Source organism: Protopterus annectens, chromosome 8.part1 (genome assembly GCF_019279795.1).
Source record: "Protopterus annectens isolate FY-2018-M chromosome 8.part1, PAN1.0, whole genome shotgun sequence".
NCBI classification, from domain to species: domain Eukaryota; kingdom Metazoa; phylum Chordata; order Ceratodontiformes; family Protopteridae; genus Protopterus; species Protopterus annectens.
The window spans coordinates 315794021-315821512 of record NC_056742.1 but is presented as its reverse complement, the minus strand read 5'-3'; the positions used below and the strand labels follow the sequence as shown (position 1 = coordinate 315821512).

General features: G+C 38.7%; 1 protein-coding gene across 1 annotated transcript in view; it reads right to left on the bottom strand.

Annotated features, from left to right (window-relative positions):
- The window catches only part of DHX38 (DEAH-box helicase 38), a gene marked incomplete in the record, with an annotated part of 1902786 nt that overhangs the window by 1620404 nt on the left and 254890 nt on the right, over positions 1-27492 (bottom strand). The window contains 1 exon segment of the mRNA XM_044081902.1: positions 4984-5057. Within this exon segment, the coding sequence (XP_043937837.1) occupies positions 4984-5057 (74 nt within the window).

Sequence of the window (27492 nt, the reverse complement as noted above, 5' to 3'; positions counted from 1 at the left end):
AGAGAGAGAGAGACAGTCTACTTGCTTTTGAGCCTCTGTCCACTGATTTGGAGGTAGATCTGGCCAACCATTTGGGGTTGGTAATGTGTGGAAGTGAAATCTGTATCCTTGGGAAACTATTTAAAACCCATTTGTCCTGGGTAATGAGTTCCCAGTTTTCTGCTTGCAGAGCAATCTTTCCCCCTAAAGGAGTAGTCAGTTGACAAGTGGTTGGAAGCTTTAACATTAAGTCATTGAGACAGCTTATTATGGGGGGAGTCTTACTACTCCCTGATTTGGAAGTGGGAGCCCCCCACTGCTTATTCCAGTGCGTACCCTGGGACTGAAGCCTGGGTGTTCTGCTGGTTCTGAGTATGAATTGAGAAGGCCTGGAAGAGGCAGAAAAGGACGAATTTTTTGAGGGCCAATGCCTACTAAAGTCTAGGAGGCTGCACTTGTAAAAAAATCTTTAACAGTTTGCATTGATTTAGCTTTTTCCTCCATCTTTTTAAGAACTTCTGTTTTGTCACCAAACAGGCGGTCCTGATTTAAGGGAGCATCCAGCAATTTAGTTTTAACATGATCTGGCAAAGACTACTCCTTAAGCCAAGCATGCCTTCTAAGTACAGACCCGGTGACAGCAGCCCTGCAAGATGCCTCCAGTGAATCAAAACCACATTGCAAAGTATGTTTTCCAACTTGTTCAGCAGAATGCATTAAATCCTGTAAATCCTTATTTTCAGCACAAACAGGAATCAACATAATTTTCTGTTTAAGCAATTCAATAATATGCTGCTGATACTTTAACATAAGAAACTGGCAATTTAAGGCCCTAATGGCCAAGGTTGCAAAGGTGTATACCTTCTTACCCCATATATCCAGGGCCATGGAATCTCTATTCGAGGGGTAGGATTTTTGGCAGTAGTAGCCTTAATGCCCTTGGGTCCCTGTGAAATGGTCTCAGGATCCGCATTATGATTTTAAAAAGGAACTTGTGAGAATCAGGAACCCTGTAATATCTATCAGGTTTTCTGGGAGCAGGAGGTAAAGTGTCAGGGGCCAAGCTAGATTCTGAAAAGGCATCGTCAATGATGTCCAGCACAGGAGGGATAGCTAAAGGCCTGTGTTGTGGCAGCAGAAAGAAATCTCTAAGCCTTTTTTTTTTTTTTTTTTTTTTTTATTTAGAGTCAGAGTAATCCTGGTTTTCCCAGTGAAAATGCTCCCTAAGAGTATGCAAGATTTCACCAAAAGAAAAATCCTCTGGGGAGAAGCATAGGGAATAGAGTCCTCTGCATCAGAATCCTCATAGGTAGATAAGGGTAAATCCTGGTCATCAGAGGAGACAGAAATTTCAGAATCCTGGTCAGAAGTATCAATCAAATTCAGTCCTAGGTCTCAGAGGGGGAAGGTTGGCTTCCCCAGTAATGTCTTCAGCCATTCTTATCATTTGTTTTTTAGGCATAGAGGCCTGACCATGCGGTCTGGGCGTCGGTTTCCTAGGCATGGTGCGAGTTTTAGGCCTAGAAAAAGAAGATGGCATCCTTTTAATATGCAAGTCAGTAGGCCTAAATACACCTTCAGAAGCCGGTGCCTGCATAGTGGCTCTGGACCCATACAAGTAGAGACATCCGCAGGTTCCACAGTTGAAGCATCGGGTCTATATCAGAACATCAAAGTTTTAAAACTTTGAATGTTTTAATATCGATCCGTATTCAGTGAATGCTAAAAATACCGAAGCTGCAGAACACCAAATTCTTTCCTAGGGTAAGAATTCAGTTGGCCGGTTCTGTGGCTTCGCTATTTTCAGCGCTGTGGTGGAAAGTTACGGGTCGGGTTCAGGTAAGTGTGCGATTGTGTGTACGTTAGGGTTATGGCGCTGGTAAGAGGCGGGTTAAGTGAGTTAGGGTTAGGATGCGGGTTAGGCGAGTGTGCGATAGTGACAGACCTTAGGGTTAGGGTTTGGGTTAAGGTAAGTGGACAGATAGTGTATGTACAGTTTAGTGTAGGGTTAGATGTAGGATTTGTGTATGTGTGTGTGTGGATTGATTTTTTTTTGGTGAGCTTGTGCTGTGTGTATGTATTACGGAATAGCGAATTTTTTCCTTGTGAAAAAATTTGCTTTTCTGAATGTTCGATATTTTGTGGTTTAGATATTTTAGGTTTGATGAAATAACGTTTGCTATTTTCATCTTTCGATAGCGTGATATAAATGCAAATGGGTCTCAGTAGAGGCCTGCAAATCTGAAGTAGCAGGCATCAGGGGCTGCGAAAGCACCTCACTGAGTACTGGCGACTAGCTTAGGAGAAGCATCATCGGCAGCTTTGGACCTAGGCGGCCTGTATCTGTCTTTATCTTTGTGTTTTTTTCAGAATGTCGATAGTCAGGTGGCTTACCGAAGACATATCTGGATAATTGAACCGAGTACCAAAATATTTAGAAGCGAAAATGTACCGACAATGAATAGTTTGTGGTTTAAATAAGGCACAAAACTGACAGCGAGGTACATCGTGGTCAGGGCCTAGGCAAGGAATACAGTACGAATTAAAATCTTTATGAGGTATTTGCTTTCCACAAGAAATACAATTATTGACTTTTACTGACATCAGTTTAGAGCAGGAAAAAGTTTCCCCAATGGGGTACTTAGCTTTAGTTGAAGACTTAGGTTCTGAAACTCAAAAACGAAAATTTCAGGAGTCAGCCGACCGGCACTTGCGAACTGCTTCTGCTTCAGGCACCGCACGGCAAGAAAGACTGATGTAATGGCATTGGCTGCATGCTTTATACCCCTGACTACCTGAAGTCACAGAAGATGAGACAGCAACCGACGCAGGACCCAAGACTTTGATAATCAGGTCGACGGAGGGCTACTGCAAGCAGATAACCCAAATGTGATGGCTGCAACAGTGAAACATGAAGAACATTTATACATTTTTTACCATAACACTCTACAGCACTGCTGTCATTCTCAGAAAGTAGAATCTTAAAAGAGGAAAGCAGTTTAGATGGCATATCTGAGGACATGGAAAGAACAAGGTCAGATTTAGGACTTTTACACAAATACTTTTGATTCTCAGGGTGTTTATAAAATCTAGCTGGCTTCTTAGGGGATGGGGGTTAAAAGTCAGGAGAAGATAATGCAAATGTATGTAAAAAGTAGCTAAAACAGGAGGAACTGCAGAAAGTCCAGGCAAGTCCATTTGCAGGAGTTCATCATAACTCTTTTGAACCTCAGAAGCCTGGGAACAATCCCATTTAAAGTATCCCATTACATGGACTACTGTATCCCTAAAAGATAATTCGTTAAAACAAGAATCAAGAGGAGAGTGAATCTTCGTCAGACTCCAGGGCAAGAGGAGAGTGGATCTGGGAGGAATATGCCAAGGATTTTTCACCAGAATCTAACTCTTCATCAGAAGAATCAGAATGCCTAGCCCTCTTAGAAGGGATGGAAGACCAGGGAGCAGAAGCAGGGACAGAAAACCCTTGTGTAAGTTTCAGAGCCATAAAGGCATTAAACAGCCCCTTAGCAAAGCCCTGCCACTCTTTGTAAGGATCCTTACCAATGGAAGCCACAAGCTTAGTTTTCTAGTTTTGTTTTTCCTTTTTTTTTTTTTTACAGGAACATCTGCTTCAGTCCCCTGCCTAGATTCAATGAGGATACTAGGCACCTCTTCCTTAACTAATATTTGGGGAAAACCCCTAGGCTCCTCAGATATAATCAGCTGTGGCTCCCCTTCTATATCTCTACCAGACGTATGCACAGCCTCAGAGGATGTGCAGGTAGACAGCTCTGTGTCAACATCCAACTGGGTCGTGGCAGAGGGAACTGGCATCAGCACTGGATGGTCCTTGGGTTCTTCATTCAAACTGAGGGAGACATCCATTGGAGGCTGGGCAGCAGCAGGATCTGCAAGTGCCTTTTTACCTTTTCTGTTAAGTGGTGGCTGAACTTCGAGAAGGATGGATTCTGCCATGGTACCCTAAGCCAAAAGTTTCATATGCTGGTTTTCCAAACAAAATAAAGGGGGATGACAGACAATTGTGGAGTGTCTTAGAGACAAATACCTGACAATTCTCACACTGTGTAATGTCGAGTGTGGCACCCAAACAAAAAAGGCACTTCTCATGTCTATCTTTATTGGGAATCAGCCTCCCACAGTCACATTTTTCCTTCCTGGATGACAACAAACTACAAGGAGGAAGAAAGGAAGGAAGGAATCTCAATGGGGCTCTTACCTTTAGAAGACTCTGTAGATGAACCAGCTCAGTGAATGACGTACAGACCAAATTCAGAGGTAGCATTCATACCAGTGGCAATGTAGTTCTGAAGATTAGGCATCCATACGTCACACATGTACCCTACACCTTGTACAGAGGACATACATCTGGCATACAACACCTGCAACATGTAAAGGCTTTGGGATGCTGGCTGGACATTAAGCTGTCCTTGGCAGGATCTCTCAAAAGTAAAGAATACTGCAGTACTGATAAGAAAGGACATTTGTATATATCAACCTTGTATGTATTACTGTATCTCCCTAACTGTAAAATAAGTTTTGTATTTAAATGCATACTAATATTAAAGTAATGTTATACTCTCACTTTAATTGGTTTATGTACTTCTGTATTCTTGGCATTGCATATTCTTAGTATTTTTCTCATTGTCATGTTTTTGTTACCTTATGTACTCTACGCAAGTGGTCATATTATTGACCCTGGGCAGAAACTGAAATTGGCCAGAATTAATCAATGCTCTTCCCTGTTTAACAAATTCAAAAAATGAAGAACACCTTCCCTAAACTGTTGCAGAAAGTAGAGCATGCTAGCACTTATATTATATCCTGTCTCAGGATAACAGTTGCAGATTAACATTTTATCTAGGGGTCTTTTAAATAAATAACTACAATGCTACAGATAAGGCACAATGTGGCAGTGGGCAAATCATTAAACAGGAATTGTAGAAAGCAAGGTACTAGAAAAGAATACCCAAAGGCACTCCTTACCCTCTGGTCTTCCTCCCACTGCTCTCTCTCCTCTTCATTGTCAAATGAGATACCATCTTCACCATCATCTCTTCCTACAGAATAAAGATAAGACAGTATAGAAAATATGGAACCAAATATTACTGCAGCAGTTATGCATACTGTGGTCATCCATAATTCAGTTTTCAAACTGAACTTTAAAATCCGCAACTAAAATAGTAGCTATCAGAAAAAAATCATGTAAAACAGAGTTTTCACTGTTCTGTCAATAGAAACACAGGAAAAATACATATGTACAAAAATGTTTACAGTAATAGCATATATACAAATAAAATGGTTGGTCCTTACAACTTGTAGGTAATCAAAGTTGAATTAAAGTCCAAGCAAGCAGTTAATAAAAGTATGCTCACTCCTAAAATGTCAATGAACTACAACTGAAGGTACTGATATACAAATGTTTGCATTGCTTGAGACAAAGCAGTTGTTCTGGATCACATGTATTTTACATAGAATCCCCCACAGAACACACACACACACACTATGTCACCCATTCCTTCTCTATGTCTTAGATAGTCTTGGTATTAGCCCTCTTAACCTTTACAAGGGCACAAGTTCTGTTATGCTTGATCCATGTCCACTTGTTTTTTTTTTTTGGTACTTACGTATTATCGTAACCAGATTTTGCGATGTAGTGTACTTTCCACCTTTAGTTTAAATTTTAGAAAAGACAGTGTATTAGGGAAGGGTAGTATGTTTAAAAGTATGCTGGGATATTGGTGGGGTTTTTTTTATGTTTTTATGGGTAAATTTTTTGGATAGGTGCGTAGTGTGCTGAAAACGCTGAGCGTTACGTTGGTACGTATATTTATACGCGAACTTTGAAGGTGCTTTCCATTTCAGAGCTGTCGTCCGAAGGAGATGGTCGCATTGGACTTATCGAAGGATTTTACCGATTTTGGCTGTCGTTGGAAGGTGTTCGTATCGGAAGGAGTTAGCGAAGGATTTGGGATTGTTCAAGGTGCTTTTCCTTTTGGATGTATCGTTGGAAGGTGGTGTTCGTTTTGGAGCTATCGAAGGAGTTGGGAAACTATCGTTGGAACTTCATTTGTGGTTTTTTTGGATATATCGTTGGGACAATCGGTGTTTTTGGACTTTGAGAGCTATCGTTTGAACTTCGTTTTGTTAAAAAGGATTTTTGGATTTATCGTTGGGGCAGTCAATGGTATTTTTTAATTTGGACTTATCGAAGGACTTTGGGAGCTATTACTGGAACTTAGTTTGGTTGCAAAAGACTTTTGGAGCTATCGTTGGGGTTATCGAAGGAGCTTTTGGTTTGGGATTTATCGTTGGATGTGTTACACATGTGGAGATTTATTTTTCAGCTGTATTTTCCTTTATTCAGTTCTCGGATTACTTAAAAAAGAAGAACAAAATGGAGACAAGGTAAGTGATTGAGAAAAAGTATTTAATGGTTAAACTGTATTTATTAAATGGTACATATGCAATTTAATATAAGTAAATTCAGAGTATTGCTTGGCTTCTTTCTTGGTTGTAATGTATATTCGGTATATTCGAATGTCATTAATTTTCATAGCTGTTAGGGCTCTACTGTTTAATATTGTTAATTGTGGATTCCTCAGTTGGCTGTTGTTATATTGGTTGTCAGTGTAGATAGTTCAGAAGATGTGGATTGTTCACTGGGTGTTTTGTTTTTTATTGTTGAGAGCTTAGAAGTAGTTGGCTGGTTAATTGGTGTGGTACTTGTTGGTATGAATTTTCTGTTTTTTTGTGGAGGAAAGTTGTAAGCGATGGCTTTTAATAGTTCTTCAAAGCAGTCTTTTGAATGTGATAGTTGTGTTTCACGCCACATATATTCAACAAGATAGGAATGTAGATGGTGACGTGCAGTTCCTCGCTGTTTCTTGTTTCTCAACTTTACTGAGCCCCACATTCTTTCTATAGGTTGTGTATGCACTCCAGTGTCAGGGTCAACAAAATTGTAGCTGTGATTAACTTTGTCATGGCTGAAGCCAGCTTTTTCTAGTTGTTTAGTTTGGTATGCTTTCCAGGAGTCTGAGTATATAATGCTATCTTCTTTGATTTTTTTTGTATTTGGTCAAACAATGTAGAGGCAGTTCTATCAGGCACTTTTACTACAAACGTTTCTTTCGTTTCCCTACAGATCCCTCCGAAAATCCACTGTTAAGGTAGGATACGACCGCTGTTATTTTTCCGCTGAGTAAATAGACTTTCGATTTCCACTATATGCCCTGGCCCTCCGATCATTTTCTTCTCTTGTTTTTCCAACTCCGTGGTACATACATCCCTTAAATAATTACTCCAGTTGATAACTGTTTTGTCAGCCATATCCAATTCTTCACGACAGAAATTAATGCTAGTTAACTGCTTACACCAACAGTATATAAAACGTACAGCAGTTATAAAAGAAATTCTACTTCCTTCAAAAAAGTTACCTTCCCGAACTCCTATATGCTGGTAGCATTTAGCAGAATTGCATTTCCAAAATATTTGTTTTCCATAGTATAATTTCATTTCATGTCCTGAACTGCATTCCTTAAAACTGTGTATAATTTCATACTGTTGAAATAACTGAATTGCTTCCTTATCTGTCTTAGGTAAATCCCACAATCGCATTTTTCACAAAACTATGACTACAAAAATCTACTTAAGACGGTTAATAATTATATGCCTTTTCAATAACCTGTTGACTAGAGCTTTGACAACTTTTGTATAGCACAAGAAATGGAACACATAAGAGAAATGCTTTACTGACATGCGTAAATAGCGGTAAAAAAGGGTCAAGCTATTTTAAAATGTTCTTTTCTCTGTGTTTTCAAGTTTAAATAGTACTATAAATTAAAACTTTTATAGAAAAGATGTTATTTAGTTTTAATACCGTTAATGTCGTTTATTTAAGGAAAACACAAGTGAATACTTTTAGCTTGAAAATCTGGTTGCAATAATACGCAAGTACCTTTTTTTTTGTCCTTTTCTTTCTATAATTACCAGAATCTATTTGATCTTCCTTATGAAGTATTTGTTTGCCCTCAACAGTAAAACATGCACTTACTCAAAATCCTGAAATTTCTGTTATTTATTCCAGTAGTTTTCCTCTCTCTAATTACTGTTCTGTATTACTAATGACCTTTATATTTTTGGGTCACATTATACTAGCATTTCAAACCTACAGTTTATTTCTGTCTTCCTGATCCAAGGCACTCTTTGCATCAATCAGCACATGTACAAGTTGGCACTGCTCTGACTGGTGGTCATCTCCTTTCTTCAGCTTTCTCTATTCTGTTCTCTTTAGCTACTTGATTAGCTACATCAACTTCTGCTTTTTTCCTCATCATTCAAATCCACTTTACTGCCTTTCCCTTTATTTATTTATTGCCCACTTGGCAAAAAATTGCCCCTTTTCAGTGGAAGTAAAGAGAAAAAAATCTCTATCACATTAAATGGTGACATGGCAATTTCACAAGTTTTTAACACAATAAACATAACTTCAACATACATAGATAACATCATATTTACACTGATAAAGACAATATAATAGATATTTTACTCCTTAAGACATATGCACATTTCAGAAATACAACATAGAAAATAAAATAGACATTCTACTCCTGGAGACATTTTCAAGTTTGAGAAATACAGTGAATAAACCATGTGCGTAAGGAGTAAGTAAGGTGGCTCTTCACTTTGTTTAAAAAAAAAATATATAGGACAGTTGTAAAAGAAGGAATAATAGTATGAAAAACAGGATACAGCTGCTTGAATAGTGCAAGATACAAGTAGCAGAAGATTATGAGACAATAAAAACTGTTAAAATTGTTGTGCATAATGAAAGTAAAACTTTTTCAGTGAAATAAACAGGGGTTAAGTTTTAGCAACGTGTACAGTGGAAGCATAAAGCAGGAATTCCTCAGGTATTGATCCTGCAAATTATGCTTTCCCTGCCATAATTCACACACAAGTAACCACAGCCATACTTCATCTACTAGGTTCCTTACCAAATTTTGTACTACAGGGCTAATCCCCCCCAATATCCCATTCACCAAACATTTTCTGCCCAACTTACATCAGCCTACTAAAACTCACAAACCATAACTATCCCCTTCTCTTCTGTTCATGGCAACCTACTATAAATTATCTGACCACCACCATTTCAATAAATACATCTAGACCTCACATTTACGTAATACAACATGTTGCTGAGGGAAAATGTATAAACATCATTAAAAAGGCTAAGAAATTTGGTTAAGTGTTTGAAGATTAGTAAAAATTGTGTATATGCTTTTAAATGTGTTCTCAGTATACAGAAATGTTCCCCTGTGAGGACAGCAGAACAACAAACAGTATGTATTAGACACATAGCGAACAAGCTGTTAAAAGGTACTTAACATTGCATAAAACACAGCTGCCCAAAGCAGTATGACACAGACATTAGCTCCTCACAACAGGAAAGCTTGAGTGAAGTGCTGAAAGGAAGAAGAAAGTACTGGAAGCGCAAAGAGCCCAATCAGGACCAATGGTGTAGTAATCCTGTGGAGTGAAGTGGGGCCAGGAGAAGGCCTGCAGGACTGGACTTCTGTTTGTAAGAATGTGTATATTGTAAAGTGCTGTAGACAGAACACAGTGAACAGGAGGTACTGTTTATTTCTGACTAAAAAGCTGGAAGAGCTGATATACAAGCTGGTTATTTGATACATAAACTTGCAATTTTTATGAAAGCATACTGCCGGTAGATGTAAAGGCCATTGTAGCTTTACTATTCCTGCTACTATCCCTACCACATACTTCTTTACTTTCTCCTATAAATACATCACAAACTCCTAATTTCAACAAATAACTTTTGCAAATACTTGCCATGCTGTAAGCAACACAGTACAATAGCAATTAAAACTAACATAACTTCCACAGCTAAATAAGCACACCCTTATAAAACAGCTATCTTTCCTTACGAAAACCCCATTTCCAAACGTATCTCATTGTGTGTAAAACCTACTATTCCTATCACTTAGTGTTATCACACATGGGGCAATTTGGTCTTCCTTTCCATTTTCACCATCTCAAGGTTATAAGCCCATTTCCAAGAAAGCTTTATATATATATATATATATATATATATATATATATATATATATATATATATATATAAATTTCAGGTTCATTCTGGTTAAATGCAGATCTGATTTACAATCCCGTTATACAATACAGCACAATAACTATGACCACATTTATATACTAGTACATCAGGAAAGTTGAGTTTAATTTTATAAACATTGAGTGTAAATTTTAATAAAGGACTACCTTTCTGAATCCACTTTTAAAACTGTTTATGAAATAAAAACAGTCAAGAAAATGACATCAGTATTTCATTTTGAGGCAAAAACATGCACTACAGATTTTATTCACTTCCAATATATCCAAATAATGGTTAGCATAAATTGGAGCCATTCCTACCCCCATTGCAGTTCCTTTAACCTGCTGGTAGGAAAACATTTCTGAATACAAATATTTTGTTGAAGAGAAAGAAGTCATCAATAAAGTGATATTTAGTGATGTTCATACAGCTACAGCTGTTATCCATGCAACATATACCCAACAGCCTCAAATCCTGTGTGTGTGGAATACAAGTTAATGACAATTCTAAATCAATAGTAAAAAATAGAGAAATGTATCATCCACAGAGTGCATATGAGTTTAACCACTAATTTAAGTCAGTGGAGTTTAAAACACACGTTTCCACTTATATATATATATATATATATATATATATAAGCTCAGTATCCCACTCATTAACAGCAATTATACAATAAACATGAAGTCCCTCCAAGTTCCAGTGAACATCTGGCTTGTAAGGAGTAGCAAACACTTTAGGGTAAAATATTAGAAGTATATTCATTGTAGACAACTTCAGAAAGGACATCAGTAATTCTCATATGCATATTAACCCCTTAATTCCCTATCCACTTTCAAGGTACTGATGCAGGAGACGCCATCATCTTACAGTTTAAAAGGCCTGACAGGGAACGCTGCCTTGGAGTTTTCACCCACTAACCATTCCTTGGTCTTACAATGAAGTGGATGGTCTCGGCATGCAAATTACTGCCACTGGTGGCTCTGAATAGTCTGATGAAATTTTTACAATAGTAATGGCTGCCTTATTTTTAAAGCTGGTAAGGCTAAAGAAGGAATTTTTTGCAGACACCTTTCTGACTTACTTGTATGTGTCACCAGCTGCAGCAGCTGAAGGTGCTTCATTGGTAGAACTCAAAAAATACTTTTTTTTTTTTCTATTCGTCTGCCGCTATGTTTTTATCAAGTATTACTGGGTATCTTCTTTCTCCTATTTTCCTCTTCCATAACTGATGTCTGACTAGAAAGTAAAGCCTTTTTATGTAATTGTTCTAGTTTTTGCTTAATTTTGACAACTTTTTAAGTATGTTGCTTTATCTCAGATGGATATGAATAACATTATTAAATGGCAAAGATGTGTAACTTTATAGAATTTCTTGGCAATATTCACATATATCAGAATCATGATATGCCATTAAGACAAAATTGGCATTAAAGGTGAAAATTTAACTACCACACTTACCCTTGTTAGTACATTCAGATGGAGAAGACATTCTTACCCTAACAAAATCATGAAGTAGTAGTCTCAATAAGAAGTAGTAACAATAATCAATGACAGACAGGAAATCCCAATGCATGAAGGATGGACTAAAGAAATTTAAAAAAAATTACTTGACTCACTAACTTTCAAAGTAATAGGAAGAAAAGACATAATGCAAACTCACATTACATACACAGAAAACCACACAAACTCAGATGCCACTGGTGGATGTAGCACAACACCTGTACTAGTTTGTGTAGTATGAAGTGACAGCTATGCATACATATACCTACAATTATTTCAGCATGGAGTTTACATGTCATCCATGCATTCACAAGGGTTTTCTCTGTGTGCTCCGTTTCCCTCTCATATCACAAAGGCATGTGGTATGTGGATTGCACACATTAAATCTTCCATACTAACTTACACTTTCACATCCGTGGATACTCTTGGTACATTTCCACTGTACTCTTTTCAATTCACTCATGCTGTTTTTCTTATAAAGTTTCTATATTTTATAATTCTGTACTGCAGTTTGAGTCTAATATAACTATTAATTTATCATTTTTGTCTTTGCTGATTGGGAAAAGTCACGTCTATATCACGTTATTGAAAGTTTACTTAATCGAATCAATAAAGGTCGAACTTTATTGATCGATTAAGTAAAACATCGAATGACGTAAAAAAAAAAATTTAAAACAAAAAATACTAAATGACGTAGGCAGGGGGGCAAGCCGCCATGCACCCCCCCACTCCCCCCTACTTAAATATACCAACTCCGAGACCGCACTACATTGAGGCAAACAGAAATCTCCCCTTACAGAGATTTCTGTTCACTTGCATGATGTTCTTCACTTTCAATATTGTCGTGCCGACAATATCAGACTCGATACTGTCAGCTTACGACAACATGAAGTAGACTCGAAAAGTCCAAATGGGTAAAACCCATTTTTAGTGGACGCCCAGGGAGAAAAGCTCCATATTTAAGTTACACATGATGTACATTTATAATTGTTGGGCAAAAACATTTATACATGGGCTTATTTACAAGATTTTAAAATATCTTTAAATGTTTCTTACATGAACGTAACATTTTAATACAAACAAGATAGAAATTAACATAAAATGGCTAATTATTGAATAGAGAAATAACACGCAACAATGTATCTATAAACATGATTAATGATAAACTTATAAAGATTTCATTATTTCAGAATTTGTTGACTCTGTAAATCTTTTTATAAAAGCTACAGTCTGATAACTATCATGATGGTCAGAAAACTTAAAGCTTGATCTACCCATATACCCAGGTCATTAAATTAACTCTCACTTTCAATTGCCATGTGCTCTATTACATATTTACCCTTCAATCTAGTTAAACTGTCTTGGGTCGAGAGTTTGTAGGTTACCATCACCTTATTTATTAATTCTATAGTGAAGTGCCAAGAATCACTGTAGGGTGGACTTCTAAGATGACTGCACACTTATGAACAGCTTAACTTAAGCTCTTCTAGTGTGAGAACGGAAATGGGAAAAAATAAAAAAAAGAGTGCCACTGAAACCGTTTTTTTCCCCCAGTGAAATTCAGTTACTGACTAGTAAGTATTTATTTTACATTTGTTGACCGGGATAGTGCAACTGGATACATGTCCATTTTCAGTAGAATCCTGGGGAGATAAGCTCCAAGACATTACCATACTACAAACATTCTGGTACTAGTTGTTATACCGATAAATACTACAAATTTCAACAGTTCAGAAATTTTCACAGTTTATACAAAATCTTGTTGCAAGCATTAGATAAGACATTTTAGACTTTATATACAAAAGACTTTACTAGTAACTAGTTGTTATACAGGTACATACTTCAAGTTTCAACAGTTCAAAAATTACAGTTTAAACAAATATTGTTGCAAGCCTTAGGTAAGATGTTGTAGATTTTACATACAGAAGACTTTAACTAGGTATGTTAAATTATCTCTATTAGGATAAGATATATTTTTACCAAAGATAGGCCTTGATAGAGAAAGACACAAACAGAGCAAGTATTAGGTCTTTAGTGAAGGAAACAGGGATATAGGATGGGATTAGTCTGGATTTGTACAGGGACATAACCAATGGCTTTTAAGATAGAGCTTAAGATTGTGCTTAAAAAGTGTAAAAGAAGACAGATGTAAGTTCATGAGGGAGTTGGTTCCAATATCTTCCAACTGCATTAGAGAACACAGCATCCCCTGCCATGTTGTTAGATGTACATGTTGATACAAGTAGTTTATTAGATGAGCGTAAAGTCGTAAGGTTTTGATATTGGGTGATGAGGCTAGAAAGTATTGGGGTAATCGTAGGTTGGAAGAGGGTCTTGTGGGCAATGGTGAGTTGGTTAAAGTGAATCTGATTCTGAAGCTCTAACCAGCCTGTTTCAGGTTATAGCAGTGATGGGTTCTGAAGGGGGAAGCAGTAGCAAATCTGGCAATGCTGTTATATGAGTTGGCTAGCTTGTTAAGGTTATTTTTTGACAGGTTAGTATGCACTGAAGAAGCACAGAGAAGTGTGGAGATAAGGTGGGAATGGGCAATAGTGGTTCTGGCTAGTGGAGAGAGAAAGGGTTTAATCCTATAAAGGGAGCCTAGTTTCCTGTTGACAGTTTTTATGGTATTGTTGATGTGGATTTCAAAGTTCAGGTTGTTATCAATGGTTACCCCTAGAAGTTTAGTTGTTGGATCAGGAGATATGAGTATACCATTGTTGGATAAGACTGAAAAGTTTATTAGGGGTGACTTACGGGTAGGAGTGAAGAGGAAGAGTTTGTTTTTTTGGGGGTTCAAGAGGAGGCAGCATTGTAGAAACCAGTTTCTGTTATATTAAACATTGTCCGAGTTAGAGTCTGCAGTTGGTATTGAGATTTAGCTGAGAAGATTATTGTCGAATCATCTGCGTATTGTACACAGTTAGCTGGAGGAATAGCTAGGTTAAAGTCATTGATAAATAATGAGAAAAGGAGGGGGCCCAATATAGAGCCCTAAGGAACACCTAGGGTAAAAGGGAGATGGGATGATAGGTTGCTGTCCCATAGCACTACCTGTTGTCTATTGTCCAGGTAGGACTGGAACCATTTTACAGTCATTGTACCAGAGAAAAGGATTTTAGTGTATTAATAAGTAGATGGTGGTTGATCATGTCAAATGCTTTTGAAAGGTCGATGAAAAGTGCTGAAGAGAGAAGATTGCTATTACGGTTATTATTGATGCTGTCAGTGAAGGATAGGAGTGCAGTTGTACTGTGGAAAGGCCTGAAGCGATGTTGACATTTGGCTAGTAAATTGTTCTGAAGTAGATGGTCTATGGATACACTTTTCCATTATTTTAGTTAATGGGGAGAGTAGTGTTACAGGACGATAGTTAGAATATTCTATGGAGTTTCCACCCTTGTGTAGGAGGATAATGTGGGAGATTTTCCAGATGGCGGGAATAGTGCTTTTTTGTATGGTTCTACTTAGCAGTGATACAGGATATGCTATGGCTTTGGCTGCCTTTTGCAGATATTCAGCAGGTAGCTGGTCAGCTGAGGGGGTAGTAGGTTTTAGCTTATGTAAAAGGTTGCAGATGAGAAGTTGGGACTTGTTGCAGGTTTAGTGTTGGAAGAGAGTTAGTAGTAAAGGTTGGAAGGACAGAGCTATCGGCTGTTAGTTGATTAGCAAGTGTTTGGATGGTCTCTGTGAAGTATACCATCTAGATGCCAGAAAATAAGAAATTTGGAAAACCTGAAAGAAAATCAACCAGAAAAGGTGAGGGGAAAATACTGTCTGGGAAGGATTCAAGAGGTAGCTTCCAATAAATTAGAGGAAAAAAATAAATCAAATGTACTCAGAAAAGATTACAGTAAATGAAACAATGAAGGAACATATCAACTCAAATAACACATGAAGAGAAAAAAATACAAGAAGCTTTATCTACCTGCTCATATGAATCATAAAACTGCTAAAATCAGAGACTGAAATGAAGAAAAAGCTGGATAAGTATTAAGCTTCCCAAGAAGAGCGGTTTCAAAACACAGTACAGTGAGAAGATAGTGTGTGCAGAATAAACCTGAGATTTTCTGCTGTACCAGGGAAACAGGAAGGAACAGATTTTATTAATTTTATGAAAGCACAAATAAGCAACTGGACTAGGTGCTCCACAGCATGATCTGTTAACTGACAAAGCAAATAAGAGTGTATGCCCCTAACCTGGCTATGAGAAAGCAGCCAAGACCAATATTAGTAAAGCTGCAATCATACTAGCAGAAACAGCTGATCCTGACAAACCTGTGGCAGAAGGGCAAAGTATTAAAAATTGAAGGCAGAATGAGTACTGACTTATACATGCAAATAGCAAAGTCGCAGGAGATGGATTTGGAAAGAAATGAGGATTGTGAATTTGACAAAGAAAGGAATTTGAGGATGGATATTAATCATAACATCAGAGACAAAAGAAAAGGGGAGTAATTATACTAAATGCTAGAGGAGATCCAATACTGACAGAAGAGGGAAAAAAAGACAATAACAACAGATTTCTGGTAGTAAAGGGCTACGTCAAGGGAGGAGGATTATCCTGGCATGCATTTATATTCCACATAAAACTGCTATTATGGAGCTTAAGAAGTATTTGGGAGAAATGGTCAGCTTTCAGCAGGGAATATTACTTATAGGTTTGACTGGAACTTGATTTGCACTAATGAGAATGTATCGGGGGACTTAAAAGGGAAAATATAACAAAAAGTACAGTTGTTACAATTACCATAAATGTAGACGTTAGAGTGTATTCACTGTTGCAGTCATTACAGTTGTGTAATCTGCTGGCAGGTTGCCCTCAGTCGGCCTGAATAACAAAGTCTTCGGTCCTGTGTCGGTTGCGGTCTCCCCTTCCATGACGTCAGGTCATCAGGGGTATAAAACATGCAGCCAATGCCATTTTATTCAGTTTTTCTTGCCCCAGATGTCAGGTGTCCCCCAAATAGGGAGTAAAAAATATATATATATATATATACACACACACATATATATATATATATATATATATATATATATATATATATATATATATGTATATACACACACACACATATATATATATATATATATATATATATATATATATATATACACACACACACACATATATATAAATATATATATATATATATATATATATATATATATATATATATATACACACACATATATATATATATATATATATATATACACACACATATATATATATATATATATATATACACACACACACACATATATATATATATATACACACACATTTATATATATATATATATATATATGTATATACACACATATATATATATATATAAATATATACACACACACACATATATATATATATATATATATATATATATATATATATATATATATATATATATATATATATATATATATATATATATATATTATATATATAAATAAACAGCAATATATGAAAATGCACTTGTTTGCAGCATAACCTTTACCTTCATCTAAAAGCAAATACACCACAAAGGCTTTAGAGTACAGTGAAGGAAAGAGAAGTTATAGAAAAGGGGGATGGCGGGTGGGTAACCCAGATTGCAACAGTGAATACACTCAAACACCTACATTTATGGTAAGTGTACACACCTGTACTATGTTCTTTGTGTTTCACTGTTGCAGTCATTACATCTGGGTAGAATCCCAAAGCTATGGATGGGGGGATGGAACTAAATTGCATTAGGAACGGTTATAAGACCCTGCAGAACTGCAGTGGCAAAGCCTGCCCTGGATTTAGAGAAAAGAGGCAAATGATAATGCTTTGTGAAGGTATGAACAGAGCTCCAAGTAGCAGCTTCTAGAATGTCTTTGGTTGGAACTCCTCTGAGAAAGGCTGCTGAGGTAGAGGCAGCTCTGGTGGAATGTGACCAGATTCCCTCTGGTACAGGTTTACCATGATGCAAGTAGCAGAAAAGTACAGTTTTGTACCTACCATAAATGTAGATGTTCGAAGATCCACATTGCTGCAGTCCTTACACTTGGGTAGTCCGCTGTCCTCGGTCGGCCCGAATATCAAAGTATAAGGCTGAAGTCGGTCAAGGCGCATTTGACTGACATCAGGACGTCAGGGTACAAATGCGCATGACCGACGCCATATCCTCAGTCTTTTCTTGCCCCAGATGTCAGAAGACCCTAAACATAAAGGTCTAAACCAAAAGACAGCAAACTAACAACCAACCACCCTTGCACTACTTATATGTACAATATATACAATACATACAATATTTACAACCCAACCCACACAACCACCTCTAACTACAGAGGGAAGGAGGGAGGTTGGACTGCAGCAATGTGGATCTTGAACATCTACATTTATGGTAGGTACAAAACTGTACTATGTTCTTCATCTCACATTGCTGCAGTCCTTACACTTGGGTAGAATCCCAAAGCAGAGGTACGGGAGGATGGTCAACTGGAAGCAGGAGCTGCCAAAATGCCCTGCAAACAGCAGTGGCAAAACCAGCCCTGGATTTAGAGTAAAGTGGTAGGTGATAATGCCTAGAAAAAGTATGCACTGAACTCCAAGTAGCTGCCTCCAAAATATCCTTGGTTGCCACCCCTCAAAAAGCTGTAAGTGGCAGTAGCCCTAGTGGAATGAGGCCTAATCCCAGCTGGAACCTCCTTGCCATGATGGGAATAACAGAAAGCAATGCAAAACCCAATCCACTTAGAAATAGTTTGTTTTGACACAGGCTTGCCCTGAGAACCCAAAGCAAAAGAAACAAACAACTGCTGAGACTGCCTGAACCCTTTAGTTCTGTCCAAATAATATAAGCAACTGCCTGTGTACATCTAAAGTGTGCAAAATCTTTTCCCTTTATTTTGGGGTTTGCATAAAAGTAGGCAAATGAATAGTTTGGTTTAAAGCCACACTAGAAACCACCTTAGGCATAAAGGAAGGATTAGTACGTAAAGATACCCTATCCTTATGGAAAATCAAGAAAGGCTCAACTGCCATAAGGGCCTGTAATTCAGAAACCCTTCTTGCAGAGGTAATGGCCAACAAAAGCAGTCTTCCATGATAAATATTTCAACTCAGAAGTAGCTGCAGGCTCAAAAGGTTGTAGAGTGAGTTTCTCCAACACAAAATTGAGATCCCAAGCAGGAGTAGGAGCTTCGCATTGGGGTCTTATATTCTTTGCCCCTCTAAGAAATTGCTTGAACAAAGGATGCGAAAACAAAGGAGGGTCACATTCATAGTGAGCTGAAATCGCTGCAGCATGAACCTTAATAGAAGAGAAGGACAAACCTTTGTCCAGTAACTCAGTAAGATATTGAAGAGCCACACTTAAATTAGGCTCAGAAACATCAAAATCCTTTGCTGCACTCCAAAATAAAAATCTCTTCCATTTATCTGCGTACACTTTCCTTGTACTAGGCCTTCTAGCTTCCAAAATCACATTCAAAACTTGTTGTGGAAGTGGAGACCTTCTATGGTTCAAAACAGAATATGCCAGGCTGTTAGGTGAAGAGAGTGAAGTTTGACATTGAGCAAATGGCTGTCCTCCTGTGACAACAGGTGTGGAATCGAAGGCAAAGGCCATGGAGGCTTCCGTACCAGACTTCTCAGTAATGGGTACCAGTGCTGTCGAGGCCAATCTGGAGCTATTAAAATCATCCTTGGCTTGCCCTGTCTGACCTTTAGAAGTACCTTTGAGAGGAGAGGCAGAGGTGGAAAGGCATACACATGAAGATTGCTCCAATTGAAAGAAAGAGCATCCACTTTCCAAGCTGTGGGATGAAACCTTTTTGTGCAAAACTTTGGCAGCTGATGGTTTTAGTGGAGAAGCGAACAGATCTATGTCTGGAGTTCCCCAGGACACTGTCAAATTCTGAAATACATGAGGATCCAATTTCCACTCGTGGGGATCCATAATCCGTCTGCTCAACACATCTGCTAAGGAGTTCTGTGCTCCTGGCAGAAACCTTGCCTGAAGATTGAGCTGTAAACTGAGAGCAGTCTCCCACAAAATCATTGCTTGCCTGCATAGAGGATAAGAATGCGTTCCCCCTTGCTTGTTGATGTACCACATGACAGTTGTGTTGTCTGTTAGAATCAACACCTGCCCTGGAAGAAGTAAATCCTTGAAAGCTATTAATGCAAACTGGACTGCTAACATCTCCTTCAGATTGATATGTAGATGTTGTAGTCTGGCAGGCCACTTGTCTTGTATCCACTTTCCATTTAGATGAGCTCCCAAGCTTTGTCTGAGGCATTTGTCGTTGAAAACTGACTCGGCTCTGGCCGGGTCACAGAGAGTCCCTTGTTTAGGTGACATTCCTGAGCCCACCACAAAAATTCCTTTTGAATGCAAGGTATTATTGGAATGACAGTGTCCAGATCCTGGCAGTGCTGTGTCCATACATTTTTGAGATACCATTGCAGCTTCCTCATATGCAGTTTGGCATTGGGAAGCACCAGAATACAAGATGCCATGAACCCTAAGGCTTGAAGGACTGTCCTTGCAGTCAGCCCGGACTGATGAGATAGTTGATGGAAATAAAGGGAAAGACTCTTTTGTTTGTCCGGGGTTAAACAGGCCATCTGGGATGCTGTATTCAGTCTTACACCCAGAAAGCACATGTCCTGAGAGGGTACTAGACTGGACTTTATTTCGTTCACAGAATACCCCAGGCATCTTAGCACTGCTATCACATATTCCAAATGATGAAGAAGCTCTTCCCTTCCTTGAGCCAGAATCAGGCAGTCGTCCAAATAAGGATAGATCTGTATTCCTTTTAGCCTGAAGAAAGCTATCACTGGAGCCAGAACTTTGGTGAACACTCTGGGCGCAGTAGATAAGCCAAAGGGCAATGCAGAGAACTGATAGTGAGAAGTCCCAGCTCAAAAACGCAGATACGTCCTGCAACTTAGTCTGATAGGAACATGAAGGTAAGCCTCCTTGAGATCCAAAGTTACCATCCAATGATCTTTGCCCAGCAGAGGTAAAGGCTGTTGTAACGTCAACATTTTGAACTTGGGAATGTCCAGATAAGTGTTGAGGATAGATAAATCCAAAATTGGTCTCCACGTGTTCCCCTTCTTTGGTACTAGGAACAGGCGAGAATAAAATCTAGCCCACTTCTGGCATAGGGACCGGCTGTATAGCTAGTTGAAGTAACAGAGAAATTTGTGAGCCTCTATTCTTTGCTGAGGAGGAACGTCTGGCATGCCTCTGAAAGGAGGCAAGGTATGGAAATAAAACCTGTAACCGTGGTGTATGATATCCAATACCCATTTGTCTTGGGTAATTAAACTCCAATTTTCTTTGAAAAGTGCCAACCTTCCTCCCAAAGGTGCTGCCAGACGAGAAGGCTCTGGCAGCTGAAAAGGTAGGTCATTGGGTCTGTTTACGAAAGGACTGACCCCTGCCCTCACCAGAAGACTGTGCAGGAGAACTCCCTGTTCTAGGCCTGAAAGAGCCCTGAGCTCTCCCTACCACGTCTAGATCTACCCTAGACTGGGAACCATAAGAAGGATACGTCCACCCTTTAGCAGGCCAATTTCTACTAAACTTTGGAGGCTGAACCTGCAAAAAATCTTTAACAGTCTGCATAGACTTAGCCTTGTCTTCCATTTTCTTTAAAACTGCCTCAACAGGAGAACCAAACAACACATCAGATTGTAAAGGAGCATCTAAATCCTTGTTTTAACATGGTCAGATAAATTTTGATCCCTCAACCAGGCGTGTTCAGAAGAACTGACCCAGTGGCAGCCACCTGAGACGAGGCCTGTACAGCATCAAAACCACATTGCAAAGAATGCTTACCCACCTGTTCAGAAACATGTACCAAATCCTGTAACTCTTTACAATCAATACCTTCCGCCAGAGCATCAACCTTAGACTTCAACTGTGAAAGGAGATAGTTTTGGTATTTTAACATGTGAAACTGGCAATTCAAAGCCCTCATAGCAGAGTAGAAGAGGTATAAACTTTCTTTCCCCATCTATCCAAGGCCGCGCCTTCTTTATCTGCAGGAACCGGATTCTTGACAACAGAAGCCTTAACACCTTTAGGCCCCTGGCTAACAGTTTCTGGGTCTGCCCTAGACTCTTAAAAGAGTTATATTAAACATTGTCCGAGTTAGAGTCTGCAGTTGGTATTGAGATTTAGCTGAGAAGATTATTGTCGAATCATCTGCGTATTGTACACAGTTAGCTGGAGGAATAGCTAGGTTAAAGTCATTGATAAATAATGAGAAAAGGAGGGGGCCCAATATAGAGCCCTAAGGAACACCTAGGGTAACAGGGAGATGGGATGATAGGTTGCTGTCCCATAGCACTACCTGTTGTCTATTGTCCAGGTAGGACTAGAACCATTTTACAGTCATTGTACCAGAGAAAAGGATTTTAGTGTATTAATAAGTAGATGGTGGTTGATCATGTCAAATGCTTTTGAAAGGTCGATGAAAAGTGCTGAAGAGAGAAGATTGCTATTACGGTTATTATTGATGCTGTCAGTGAAGGATAGGAGTGCAGTTGTACTGTGGAAAGGCCTGAAGCGATGTTGACATTTGGCTAGTAAATTGTTCTGAAGTAGATGGTCTATGGATACACTTTTCCATTATTTTAGTTAATGGGGAGAGTAGTGTTACAGGACGATAGTTAGAATATTCTATGGAGTTTCCACCCTTGTGTAGGAGGATAATGTGGGAGATTTTCCAGATGGCGGGAATAGTGCTTTTTTGTATGGTTCTACTTAGCAGTGATACAGGATATGCTATGGCTTTGGCTGCCTTTTGCAGATATTCAGCAGGTAGCTGGTCAGCTGAGGGGGTAGTAGGTTTTAGCTTATGTAAAGGTTGCAGATGAGAAGTTGGGACTTGTTGCAGGTTTAGTGTTGGAAGAGAGTTAGTAGTAAAGGTTGGAAGGACAGAGCTATCGGCTGTTAGTTGATTAGCAAGTGTTTGGATGGTCTCTGTGAAGTATACCATCTAGATGCCAGAAAATAAGAAATTTGGAAAACCTGAAAGAAAATCAACCAGAAAAGGTGAGGGGAAAATACTGTCTGGGAAGGATTCAAGAGGTAGCTTCCAATAAATTAGAGGAAAAAAATAAATCAAATGTACTCAGAAAGATTACAGTAAATGAAACAATGAAGGAACATATCAACTCAAATAACACATGAAGAGAAAAAAATACAAGAAGCTTTATCTACCTGCTCATATGAATCATAAAACTGCTAAAATCAGAGACTGAAATGAAGAAAAAGCTGGATAAGTATTAAGCTTCCCAAGAAGAGCGGTTTCAAAACACAGTACAGTGAGAAGATAGTGTGTGCAGAATAAACCTGAGATTTTCTGCTGTACCAGGGAAACAGGAAGGAACAGATTTTATTAATTTTATGAAAGCACAAATAAGCAACTGGACTAGGTGCTCCACAGCATGATCTGTTAACTGACAAAGCAAATAAGAGTGTATGCCCCTAACCTGGCTATGAGAAAGCAGCCAAGACCAATATTAGTAAAGCTGCAATCATACTAGCAGAAACAGCTGATCCTGACAAACCTGTGGCAGAAGGGCAAAGTATTAAAAATTGAAGGCAGAATGAGTACTGACTTATACATGCAAATAGCAAAGTCGCAGGAGACGGATTTGGAAAGAAATGAGGATTGTGAATTTGACAAAGAAAGGAATTTGAGGATGGATATTAATCATAACATCAGAGACAAAAGAAAAGGGGAGTAATTATACTAAATGCTAGAGGAGATCCAATACTGACAGAAGAGGGAAAAAAAGACAATAACAACAGATTTCTGGTAGTAAAGGGCTCGTCAAGGAGGAGGATTAAACTGGCATGCATTTTTATTCCACATAAAACTGCTATTATGGAGCTTAAGAAGTATTTGGGAGAAATGGTCAGCTTTCAGCAGGGAATATTACTTATAGGTTTGACTGGAACTTGATTTGCACTAATGAGAATGTATCGGGGACTTAAAAGGGAAAATATAACAAAAAGTACAGTTGTTACAATTACCATAAATGTAGACGTTAGAGTGTATTCACTGTTGCAGTCATTACAGTTGTGTAATCTGCTGGCAGGTTGCCTCAGTCGGCCTGAATAACAAAGTCTTGGGTCCTGTGTCATGGTCTCCTCTTCCATGACGCAGGTCATCAGGGGTATAAAACATGCAGCCAACGCCATTTTATTCAGTTTTCTTGCCCCAGATGTCAGGTGTCCCCAAATAGAGTAAAAATATATATATATATATACACAAACATATATATATATATATATATATATATATATATATATATATATATATATATATACACACATATACACACATATATATATATATATATATATATATATATATATATATATATACACACACACACACACATATATATATATATATACACACATATATATATATATATATATATATATATAAATATATACACACACATATATATATATATATATATATATATATACACACATATATATATATATATATATATATATATATATATATGTATATACACACATATATATATATATATATATATACGCACACATATATATATACATATATATATATATATATATATATATATATATATATATATATATATATATATATATATATATATATATATTATATATATAAATAAACAGCAATATATGAAAATGCACTTGTTTGCAGCATAACCTTTACCTTCATCTAAAAGCAAATACACCACAAAGGCTTTAGAGTACAGTGAAGGAAAGAGAAGTTATAGAAAAGGGGGATGGCGGGTGGGTAACCCAGATTGCAACAGTGAATACACTCAAACACCTACATTTATGGTAAGTGTACACACACCTGTACTATGTTCTTTGTGTTTCACTGTTGCAGTCATTACATCTGGGTAGAATCCCAAAGCTATGGATGGGGGGATGGAACTAAATTGCATTAGGAACGGTTATAAGACCCTGCAGAACTGCAGTGGCAAAGCCTGCCCTGGATTTTGAGAAAAGAGGCAAATGATAATGCTTTGTGAAGGTATGAACAGAGCTCCAAGTAGCAGCTTCTAGAATGTCTTTGGTTGGAACTCCTCTGAGAAAGGCTGCTGAGGTAGAGGCAGCTCTGGTGGAATGTGACCAGATTCCCTCTGGTACAGGTTTACCATGATGCAAGTAGCAGAAACTAATGCAGTGGCTTATCCACTTAGAAATAGTCTGCTTTGATATAGCCTTCGCCTCTGATCCTGAAGCAAATACCACCAGTAGTTGCTCAGACTTTCTTAGAGATTTGGTCCTGTCTAAGTACAATCTTAGTTGTCTGTGTACATCCAATGAATGCAGAATCCGGTCCCCCCTTGTTCTGCGGATTTGGGTAAAAAGGTGGCAGGTGAATAGTTTAGTTAAGAGCCACACTGGATACCACCTTAGGCATAAAGGAAGGATTGGTCCGGAGGGACACCCTGTCTGGGTAAAATGTAATAAAAGGCTCCACAGCCATGAGAGCCTGTAGTTCTGAAACCCTTCTTGCTGACGTGATTGCCAAAAGGAGAGCTGTTTTCCAAGATAAAAACTTTATATCCGCAGTAGCTGCTGGTTCAAAAGGAGGCAGGGCGAGTTTTTTCAGCACAAAAAGGAGTTGGTGATCTTCTGGGAGGCCTTAAATTTTTGGCCCCTCTTAAGATACTGTTTTAGCAGAGGATGAGAAAAGATGGTAGGCTGCATGTTGTAATGAGCTGAGATGGCAGAGGCATGGATTTTTATTGAAGAGAAGGATAGGCCTTTATCAAGCATCTCAGTCAAGTACGGTAAAATCTGAGGGATATTTGGTTTTGCTGTGTCCGTTCCTTGTGCTTGGTTCCAAGCACAGAATCTTTTCCATTTGTCAGCATAAGATTTTCTAGTACTAGGCCTTCTGGCTTCCAAAATGACATGCATAACAGATTTATTGAGAGGTGTTGTTTGAATAATTACATGATCAGCCATGCTGCAAGGTTCAGAGTTTGGGGCCGAGTGTGCAGAATTTGATTGTTCTGCTGAGACAGTAGATGAGGTATTTGAGGCAAGTTCCAAGGAGAAGGAGGGAGTTGAGACATATTCCATAGAATTGGGTACCAGTGCTGGTGAGGCCAGTCTGGAGCAATTAGGATAATTTTTGTTTTTTCCTGTCTGACCTTTAGTAAGACCTTGGGGAGAAGAGGCAGAGGGGGAAAGGCGTAGACTGACAGGTTTTTCTAACTGAAGGATAGGGCATCCACTTTCCATGCTTGTCTGTGATAAGTCCTTGTGCAGAATTTGTCCAGTTGATAATTTTGGGGGGAGGCAAATACATCTATGTCTGGGCTCCCCCATTTCTGTTGCTGAAGACTTGTGGATCCAGTTTCCACTCATGCGGGTCCATAAGATTTCTGCTTAGGTCGTCTGCCAGAGTATTTTGTTTTCCTGGCAGGAATTGAGCTTGAAGATGTACTTGGTAAGTCAAGGCTGTGTTCCACAATGCCATGGATAGTCTGCAAAGGGGGTAGGAATGTGCACCCCCTGCTTGTTTACGTACCACATAACCATGGTGTTGTCAGTCTTTATCAGTAGTTGCCCTGGATGAAGTAAGTCCTTGAAGGCTGTCAGAGCATTCTGAACAACTAGCATCTCTTTCTGGTTGATATGCAGATGCATTTGATTTGGGCTCCATATGCCCTAAATGCACCTCCCCACCAGATGGGCCCTCCAAGCATAGTCTGATGCATCTGTAGTTAGGGTTTGGGTGGCAGGGGGTAGAGTGAATGACAGTCCCTTGTTTTAGTGGCATGTCTCTGCCCACCAAAGAAACTCTTGTTGTAGGCAGGGAATGAGAGGAATCACTGTTTCCAGACTGTGACAATGTTGACTCCATAAACTTTTTAGGTACCACTGAAGTTTCCTCATATGCAGTCTTGCATATGGAATTAGTAGAATGCAGGGTGCCATGAACCCCAAAGCCTGAAGAATTTGCCTTGCAGATAACTGGGTTTTTGTTGCCATCTGTTTGAAGTATATAGTCAGTTGCCTTTGTTTGTCTGGTGTAAGGTAAGCCATCTGGGCAGGTGTATTCAAGCTTGCACCCAGGAATGTAATTTTTTGAAAGGGTACCAGTTGTGATTTCTTTTCGTTTATTGTGTACCCTAGGCATGTTAGAAGCCTTTTTACAAACGCCAGATGTTGAAGAATGTCCTTGTTTTCTGCTTGAATGAGACAGTCGTCCAAATAAGGATAAATCTGTATGCTTCTTTGTCTGCAAAATGCAATTACTGGTCCCAGGTACTTTGTAAAGACCCTGGGTGCAGTAGATAAGCCAAAGGGCAGTGCAGAGAATTGGTAATGCATAAAACCTGCCTTGAAGCGGAGGTATCTTCTGCACAATTCCATTATTGGGCTATGCAGGTATGCCTCTTAAGTCTAGAGTCACTAACCAAGCGTTCTTGCCCAGCATAGGCAGTAGTTGTTGTAAAGTCAGCATCTTGAATTTTGGAATGCCCAGGAACATGTTCAAAATCGATAAGTCCAGTATTGGACACCAGGCATAATCTTTTCTGGGTACCAGGAACAGCCTTGAGTGAAAACCTTGTCCTTTTTCCTGTTCTAGTACTGGCTGAATAGCCCCCATATCCATGAGGGATGTAAAGTACAGTTTTGTACCTACCACAAATGTAGCTGTTCGAGTGTATACACTGCTGCAGTCATTACACTTGGGTTATCCTGCCGTCAGGCGGTCCCGCAGTCGGCCTGAGTTCCAAAGTCTTGGTCCGACATCGGTTGCTGTCGCTTCTTCCCTGATGTCAGTGCGACAGGGGTATATAAGATGCAGCAGACGCCATTTTC